The sequence below is a fragment of the Clarias gariepinus genome, chromosome 14 (genome assembly GCF_024256425.1).
Source record: "Clarias gariepinus isolate MV-2021 ecotype Netherlands chromosome 14, CGAR_prim_01v2, whole genome shotgun sequence".
Taxonomy (NCBI): Eukaryota; Metazoa; Chordata; class Actinopteri; order Siluriformes; family Clariidae; genus Clarias; species Clarias gariepinus.
The window spans coordinates 11,318,737-11,328,733 of record NC_071113.1 but is presented as its reverse complement, the minus strand read 5'-3'; the positions used below and the strand labels follow the sequence as shown (position 1 = coordinate 11,328,733).

General features: G+C 38.1%; 1 protein-coding gene across 1 annotated transcript; it reads right to left on the bottom strand.

The window, feature by feature from the left end:
• Positions 1 to 2,217: 2,217 nt before the first annotated feature.
• Positions 2,218 to 8,793, bottom strand: adprm (ADP-ribose/CDP-alcohol diphosphatase, manganese-dependent). The gene is made up of 3 exons (XM_053512350.1): positions 7,949 to 8,793; positions 6,410 to 6,532; positions 2,218 to 5,079 (listed from the first exon to the last, which is right to left on the bottom strand). The coding sequence occupies exons 1-3, from the start codon at positions 8,508 to 8,510 to the stop codon at positions 4,790 to 4,792; spliced, it is 975 nt and encodes a 324-aa protein (XP_053368325.1). The 5' UTR covers positions 8,511 to 8,793; the 3' UTR covers positions 2,218 to 4,789.
• Between the last annotated feature and the right edge of the window lie 1,204 nt (positions 8,794 to 9,997).

The following is a 9,997-nucleotide window of genomic DNA, read 5'->3' as shown; positions in this document are numbered from 1 at the left end:
GACTGTCGGGGGAAACTAGATCAGCTGGGAAAACCTACCAAGCATGGGGCGCAGATTCAGAAAACCACAGGTTTTCCCGGATCTAAACTTCTTTCTCTTTTGTATGCATCACAACCACATGTAAAACTGTAGCATTATACACGGATGGTACACAGAACAGAAACTACATTGTCTTACAGTAATTTGCTGTGGTATAGGTAGAATAAAAACAATGACACACATTGTTATAGCAAAACAATCCACTTTGCCTCGCTTTCCATTGGGTCACATAAACACCTCCACTGACAAGTACCTATCTATATCTATATTTTAAACAAATCTACTTACAGAAAACCATTACTGTCTTTTCTAAAGTCCCAGTGTGAGCTGTTTGTGTGACTAGCTACTTACCTGAGGTAAAAACTGCAGGGAGAAATATGTAAGAACTTTCTGTTTTGGCTACTACACAGCCATGTGACTTCTTTTTAGTCACTTGATTTCAGTTGTGGATAGAGTTCCCTGAGAACTGTTTCATTTTTACACAGGATGTGTTCATGGGAGTCAGGGACAGACAGATTAGAGTAATATTTGCGGACAAGATTAAAGTTAAAAAAGCTTATTCAAGAGTATAATTTTCTTATAAACAATTGATATGTAAAAAGGAGGAGGGTGCAGGTTTAATTGATTAGAGTGGAGTGAGTTAATACATCAGTTGTGCACACAATGAAAAACAGCCATAAAAAACGAACTGGGATTGGGTGGCATTTTGACAGAAACAAATGCTGCATGGATGTAACTGGCATAGACTGAATTGTTACAGCAAATTAATGTAGGTTCTGTAAAAAGCACAAGATAAATGTATACAAAAATGAGCAGGACAGCAAGCAATTCACTGTTTATTTGTACGGGTACACAATAATGTTCAAATACCACTTGCACATTACAGGAACTTAACTGAAAGATACATTACCCCAGGTTATTTCCTCATGTTATAGCTATAAAAGGAGTTCCTGGGGGGCCAGCGTTTCAGACATGAAGCAGGCAGTCTGGTCATGGCTCTGGTGTACTAAGAAAACGTTCTAACTTGATGGTATCCAAGCACTAGTGAACAGCCAGGATGGGTGCATAAGTGTAGCAAGGGGTTATGTAAAGAAATAGAGGTTATTTTTACATTAATAATAATAGAACATTATGAACTGTGTTCTGTATTCTGTGCAATCAAAAGTCATAGTTTTAAAAAAACAATTGCGAAAAGTTTATGTTTTCTCAAATGATACTGCAATGATACCTCTGCGAAGGTAAAAGATGGTGCCCTTAATAAGGGCATATTAGAACAATGGAACTAGGGCTGGTTACAACCAGAATAGTTGCAAGTGATCTTAGATTTTAGCATCAGAAATGAAAGTGGTTGTTATTGGTTTCTAATATGTCCAAGAGATATTCTGGAGATATTTTGGGTTTAGCAATAGAAACAGTTTATGCCAATAGCAGGAAACCAGTGTAAACAAAATAATACCAGAGTACAGTGACATGATCTGACATTGTTTACTTTGGCAAGAACTACTGACTGTCATTCTGCATTATCTGTGGCTTTGTTAAAGGCAGTCATCACACAAGTTAGGCGAGAAGTTATGAATGCATGCACTGCAAATGTTTTTTTGTTTGTTTGTTCAAAGATTTTGGATCAAATTAACAAAATGATTTGCAGAGTTTGAAAATAGAAAACAGAAAATCTGTTGTAATATCCTTATTGATACAATTTTGCTTTGGAGTTAATAAAGTTTTCTATCTATCTATCTATCATTTATTTGTGTTGGAGCTCATTCCCAAGGTTTAATATAATCTTAGGCTTATGGTGTAGCTTTCTGTACGAATATTTTTATTTAACAAATATGGAAAGAAGAATACAAAAGAGATTGTTGAATGAATAACTGTTTAGGGTTGCTACAATTTACTAAAGGAAACTGTTTATAGATATTTCACAACATAATAATAACAAAATAATAATGAAAATCTTAAATTACTTGACAAAATCATGAGGTCACACAATCCTAAATATATATATATATATATATATATATATATAGACAACAATGAACTGTTTTGTATCTTAAATAAAAAAAAGCTAGTGAAGTCCAGAATTTACTTCGAATAAAGACGTGATGTCAGGTCATTTTACCATTAGTATTAAAAATGTACAAACAAAATTCATAATCAGTCAAGAAAAACCACATAAACTCATGTAGACAGTTTTATTTTATTAAAATATTTTAATAAAATATTCTATTTCATTTTTGTATTATTCACATAATTTGATATTCACACCTATAAAAATATACATTTGTATTTTTTTCCTGCACAATAAATAATTTGTTACAATATATTTGATGTCAGTTAAATATGTGATTTAATGTCAGTTGAATAAATATTGTATACAGAAATATACATTGCCTGGCCAGAAAAAAAAAACATCACCAGTGTAGAAGGACCTGCATAAAAGCAAAGAAAACAACTACATTTTAAAAATTAAAGGATAATACTGAACAGTCAACTTCACTTAGACGCTTTGATGTAAGTGCGTCATTTAAAAAAAGTGCTGCATAGAAATTATATTTGTACAATCATATAATCGAAATAGACTGCATCTATTAGAGGTAATACACACAAAGTCAGGAATTCACATAGTGTTTGTCGATAATTTAATTATTTGTATATTATTTCAAAATACAATTTAAGGTGCTAAATAAATATTGGAAAGCATCCTCTTAATGTGATCATTTGTGCCATCATTTGACCTAAATAAATATGTTTAAATATGATACATTTAATAGTTACACACAGTCATATGTTAAAGTTAGTGCAGCGTCTTTTTTGTGTAAAAATATAATAAAAATCATTAAGACTAATGTTTTTTTGTTTTTTACAGTCTCATTATTAAGTTAATAAAAATGAAGCCAAAAAGGAACAAAGGACATGAGGGCACTAGTAAGTAGCCCTTTCTGCTCCATGTGATTTAAAAGGGTAAGTTGTGGCCAGGTGCTGCTAATCATCAGCCCTTGATTAACTGATCATGAGCAGGTGTGCAGACCTTTATAAAGGCAGAAGTTTTGGAAGCTTTCTGATCTTTTTGCTGGAGCATTCAAGTGTGTGTTACCACAATGCCATCAGGGAAAGACATAACCACTGGTCTTAGAGAAGCAACTGTTGCTGAACATCAATCTGGAAAGGGTTATAAAACCATTTCAAAACAATTTGGAGTTAAAAATTTTACAGTGAGAAAGATTATTCACAAGTGGAAAGCATTTGAGGCAGTTCCCAATCTTCCAAAGAGTGGACGTCCCAGCATATTCGCCCTAAAAGTGCTTGAAAGGGTTGCCAGCGGAAACCTCTTCCGTTCAAAAAGAACATAAAAGCATGACTGAGGTTTGCAAAACTGAGCAAGCCACAAGACCTCCGGAACAACGTCCTATGGACAGATGATAAAGTGGAGTTGTTTGGCCTTAATGTCCAGCGTCATTTTTTGCAAAAACCAAACAGCATTTCAGCAGAAAGACTTCATACATTTAGGCATTTGGCATTTGGCAGACGCTCTTATCCAGACACACTGTCAAGCACAGCAGTGGAAGGGTGATGATTTGGGCTTGTTTTGCAGCCACAGGATCTGGGCACTGTTGCAGTCATTGAGTCGACTATGAAGTCCTCTGTATTCCTCAGTATTCCAGGAGCAAGTGTGAAGTAATCTGTCTGACAGCTAAAGCTTGGTTGAAAATCAGTCATGTAACAGGACAATGATCCGAAGCACACCAATAAATCACTGTCAGAATGGCTAAAAAATAAACTAATCAAGGTTTATTAGGCTTTGGAAAGCCCTAGTCAAAGTCCAGACCTTAACCCATCTGAAATGCTGTGGTGAGACCTTAAGAGAGCTGTGCATAACCAAATGCCCAAAAATCTCAATGAACTGAAGCAATGATGTAAAGAAGAATGTGCCAAAACCCTGCGAGAGACTGATAGTCATAAAGGAACCGATTACTTCAATTTATTGCTGCTAAATATGCATCTATAGGCTATTAAAATCATGGGAGGACTTAGTATTGCCCACATGATGATTATTATTTTTTGTGGCTTAATTTTTGTTAAATAAATAATGGCACTGTAAAAATCAGTTATATGTTTGATGATTTTTTTTTCTTCATATTTGTCACATTTAAATAACTTGGATCATCAAACTCATTTTAACACTACAGAAAGATGACCCGAGTAAAAAAATTATGATTTCATTTATTAACGAGAAAAAGCTTTCCAAACCTGCCCCTCCTTGCTAAATCATGAATGAACTGCAATTAGCCACATTTTTTGAAAAGCAGAGTTAAATTTCACTTGTAGTCGCAAATATTTTATCAAATATTATCAGCACTGTATTTTCCTAATAATAAGATGATGATTTTTATAGTTTTTACACAAAATGAAGACAAATTATAGAGGCTTTTACACATGAATGCATCACGGTTTAAATCACAATCACAATAAGTGACACACACAAACACCCCCCAAACACACACACACACACACACACAGTGTGATGGAACCTCCCAGAATTGGGACTAAACAGCTGTGTGGCCATAAAAAAAACACTGGTTAGTGAGGGTTATTAAAAAAAAAAAAGGCTCCAGTTTGCTAGGGATGGGTAAATTATGTACCATAATTGAAGCTAAGGGTGGTGAAACACAATAATAGACCGTGGGTCTTTTTTTGGCCAGGCAATGAATTTCTGCTACATATACACTATGTATACTAAATATCTCCTTCCTCATCGATACATAAGCACTCTGTCCTTTATCCTCCCATGACCTCTGAGGATCATCTTATCCTCATATACGTACACAGTGCCAAAAGCATCACAGTCTGGAGGCGTCTCGATAACACCCTCAACCGTGAGGTGGTGAATACCGACCGGATCTACACAATAACCTCCGTCGTGGTCGTGTCCAGCCATGAAACACACCACGCTCTTGTGAGACTGCAGAAGAGAAAGAATGACATCGAAGTTCCATGCGAGACATACGAAGTCAGTGGAAAAGGGATGAACAGGAAGGTGACCTGTAAGAAGAAGGTAAAAAGTTTTTTGTACAAGATTGTGGAAGGTTTTAGGGTTCAATAAAGGAATGTGGGGTTGCCCAGGAAATAAAGACTGGTCTGTGCAAAACATGTTAGTTAACACATATATGTGATACAACCAGCTGAGCTGCAAACCTGCAACCCTCACACTGATATACACACATTTATATATATGCATGTGATATATACAGATTGGCGACACCAATTGTGCAAGTTCTCCTACTTAAAAAGATGAGAGAAGCCTGTAATTTTTATCATAGGTATACCTCAACTATGAGAGACAATCAAGGAAATCACATTGTAGGATTTTTAATGAATTAATTGGTAAATTCCTCAGTAAAATAAGTATTTGGTCACCTTTAAACAAGCAGGATCTCTGACTCTTACAGACCTGTAACTTCATCTTTAAGAGGCTCCTCTGTCCTCCATTCCACTTACCTGTATTAAGGCATCTGTTATCAGTATAAAAGACAACTGTCCACAACCTCAAACAGTCACACCAAACTCCACTATGGCCAAGACCAAAGAGCTGTCAAAGGACACCAGAAACAAAATTGTAGACCTGCACCAGGCTGGAAAGAATGAATGGGGCCATGTATCGTAAAAAATCCTTTCATCAGCAAGAGCATTAAAGATGAAACGTAGCTGGGTCTTTCAGCATGACAATGATCCCAAACACACCGCCTGGGCAACGAAGGAGTGGCTTCGTAAGAAGCATTTCAAGGTCCAGGAGTGGTCTAGCCAGTCTCCAGATTTCAACCCCGTGGAAAATCTTTGGAGGGAGTTGAAAGTCTGTGTTGCCCAGCGACAGCCCCAAAACATCACTGCTCTAGAAGAGATCTGCATGGAGGGATGCGCCAAAATACCAGCAAGTATTGAGCTGAAATTTTGTTATTGACCAAATACTTATTTTCCACCACAATGCAAATAAATTCTTAAAAAAATCCTACAATGTGATTTTCTGAATTAGTTTTTCTTATTTTGTCTCTCATAGTTGAGGTATACCCATGATGAAAATTACAGGTCTCTCTCATCTTTTTAAGTTTGAGAAATTGCACAATTGGTGGCTGACTAAATACTTTTTTGCCTCACTGTATATACAGTACCAACCACTTTTTGTGTTCGTACGAATCAGCCCCATTAGTTACCTTTATTTAATTAGCACTTCACCGCACTGTAAAGAATGTTGCACGCAATTTTCACACAGTGCATGCTGTGGTGATTTGTCTTTGAAGAAGTGCATCCTAAGACATAGCAATCACTACCTAAAATGGAATGCACCCAGATGTCTCTGCCCGTTCTCTATACTTACTCACAACCGTGACTTTTTCGTCTTTCTCATCAGCACTGGTCAACACTTTATCCAGCCAGTTGAGCTGTTCTTGGCTAAATCCTCCGTTGAACTTCACAAATCGTCCGTCCATCGGATATAAGCCTGGGGGAGAAGTGCTCGTTATGACACGGAGCTTAATAGCTTAAATTAAGCAAAAAGTTTGAATTAAGTGCCTAAAAATTAGTGAAAGAAAATGACAAAAATGATGAACTAATTGGTTAAGACTTTAAAATACTTTAAATGTATGCTTTACAATCTCTGTAATTGCAACACTGAAATAGATCATCTAATCTGTTACATAACCAGAAAGTTGTGCTTATGACATGCTGGATCACATTTCAGTTGGGTCATCCTAATAATATGTTAAAAAAAATGTAAGTTAATTTTCAACTGATTCCAATGTTTTTGCTTCATTTTTTTTTTGAACTGCCTGTTACATTTTATTCCTATAATAGCAGGACAATCTCAGACCTACCCAGCTGCAAGTCTTCCTTGTTGCTGTCTTATTTAATTGCATCACTTGGGAAAATACCCAGTTTTAAGATCAGCATTAGAGAACAGTTGGTATGTAAAAACAGGAACTAGCCAGTACATACTTCTGGTATGAATCTGCTGTTAAAACCACAATCAAGACCCATCCTACAAGTGCTATGGAAATGTGATATGTCTATGTGTCATTATCAATCAAATGCCTGCTGTAAAAGATGTGGGTGTATAAAAGAAAAGCATTCTGCTACACCTTGTTCAGTGTTGCTGGGCCTCACTTACTTACGTACATGTCTTATAACTCTACCTAAAGGCAGAAAAATTTTAATAGTACTAAATTAAAAAAAATGACCGTAGTGACAGTGAATGGTACAGATTAGCACCTTTCTTTAAGAGGGGAGCGTCATTGAATGATTGCAAGTTCAAATCCTTACAGTGGCATTAACGCATTACTCTCTCTTTCCTCTCTGTGATTGAGCCTGAATGGAAAGCTCATTGCAGGGCACGAGCATGCATTCAATCACTTACACCAACTTATACACTAGAGGCATTTTGGATTTACCAATCAGTATACACGGGGCATAGGTGGAACATGCGAAAGGCCCGGGGTCTATCAACACCCAATGCAACTGGACACAGTGCCGGTCTAGAAAAAAAAAGGGATCGAAATGTGCTATCAGGTGTAAAACTTGTGCCGAGTTGTGTGCGAATCGGACGAGAGCAGCTGAAAGTTTAACAACTTACACGCCTGGCCCTGGTCTGTAGAAAAACATGTGCAAAACCAGGTCCAGCACTGACACTGCTGAACCCTTGAGCAAGGCCTTTAACACTTAACTGCTCAGATGTATAACGAGATAAAAATGAAAGTCCCTCCAAATAAGAGCATCTGCCAAATTCCATGAATTTAAATTCGAAACCCTGGCCGTACAACCACTAAGCCTCTGGCAAATCTGAGAAAATTGGATCGAGCAGGGATTAGGTTTAGGTTCAGGCCTAAGATTTCTTCATCATGCTTAGGGCAGACTCGGGTACCTGGAGGCTGATTAAGTTCCTCATTAGGATTGTGCTCCCTGATGATGTCAAACGATTGCCTGTACTTCTCACACGCCTCCTCCCGGCCGATGATACTCAGATCATAGGCGTCCAGGATAACAAATCTGAACTTGTGAGCGGGGCTGAAATGATAAGCGTAGATCTCCTTCATGGTGTTCTCGTTCTCCTCTTCCCCTTTGACCTCAGTGTTGAGCGGAGAAGAGAACAGGGCACTCCTGGTGAAGTTGTAGAACTCATGGTTGCCCCAGACATGATGAACCTGAGCAGAGCAGCTCCTGAACTCATCCATCACCTTGTTCAGGGCTTTGTCTGATGCCCCGTGGCTGCTGTTGAAGCCGTCGATGATGTCTCCGAGCTGCAGGATGAAGCCGGGTTTCACCTCCTCGTCGTTCCAGTGCCTGATCGCGTTCCTCAGCAGGTGCAGGCTGTTTCTGTAGTAACGCTTCCGGGTGCCGTGGAAATTATGACCGTCCTTTAAATCGGCGTACTGAATATCAGCGATCAAGCCGAAGGTGAACACCGGAGCCTCGCTGCACTCCATCTCCGTGAGAGTGGTTTTTTTTGTTTGTTTGTTTGTTTTTTTAGATCTCTAGAGAACCGAAAAACAATCTGTTTAAGTGTCGAAACACGGAAATGACCACATGTGTAAACAACATGCCGGGTGTAGAGCTAAAACAAGCCTAAAACAAAACCTCTCCCGCCAGGCTACACTCGTCTATATGTACATTACCAGCACGTCATAATAATATAAATATTACATGCATGTTAGATAATAATTCTACAAAAATCTCGCGTTTGTTCCCAAACCTGACATACTCATTCTGTTTCTTCTTCTTGTTATTCCCGGCGTTAGATCTCAACACAACACTGCCACCTACTGGAGCAACAACACACTGCTACACTACTGTAGCATTTGGCTAACTCTGCAATGACATTCCAGTATATTCAAATCCATCTACTTCATACAGTATGGAGCAGGTCCACTTTTTGCAGTTTCCACTCTTCTTGGAAGGCTGTCCACAAGATTTTGGAGTGTTTCTGTGGGAATTCGTGCCCATTTATTCTGTAGAGCATTTATAAGGTCCTGACCATGCCACTGATGTTGGGCGAGAATGCCTGGCTCGCAATCTCCGTTCCAGTTCATCCCAAAAGTGCTCGATGGGGTTGAGGTCAAGCCTCTGTGTGCGGGCCAGTCCAGTTTTTTTCACACCGGACTCATCAAACCATGTCTTTATAGTCCTTGCTTTGGGCACTGGGACACAGTCATGTTGGCATAGAAAAGGGTCTTCCCCAAACTGTTGCCACAAAGTTGGAAGCATAGCATTGTCCAAGATGTTTTTGTATGCTGAAGCATTAAGTTTGGCCTTCACTGGGGATAAGTGGCCTGATTTTTTAAATGCATCAGCTCTGCTTCTGGATCAAGTCCTCTGTTATAGCATGCATATTCACATGTATTTATGTACGCAGAGCTATTACAGTAGAATAGCTCTGTGGGTTTAGAAACATTTAAGCATATTTTTAGCTTAGTTTTTGCCTCAGATTCACAATAAATGTATATTAATTGTAATAGGTGAATTTGTAAATGTTGATTAAAATACATTAAATTCACTTAAAACACCTTGTATGACATAACATGTATAACATGAGCAAAGATTTTCTTAAGTATACACTCACTCATCATTTATTCTGCTTTATCCTGTATACAGGGTCACAGGAGACTTACTGTAGTGCACAAGGCGGCAAGCTTTTAGGATTGTGGAAAGAAAGCCATCAAACACATGCACAAGCACATGCAATCTCCAGGTATGCAGACCAATGTCGGGAATCGAACCTGGACCCTGGAGGTGTAGGTCGGCAGTGCTAACCTCTAAGCCACCATGCCTTCTCAAATAAACATATTAAATTCACACTAACTTGAATATTTGAGTTTTTGGCAAGGTGCCCTATGTCATGTAAAAGCTGTTTTTATGTATATTCATCTGGATATGAGCTATAGGAAGTATTACCATATAAGGAACCAGGAAGTGC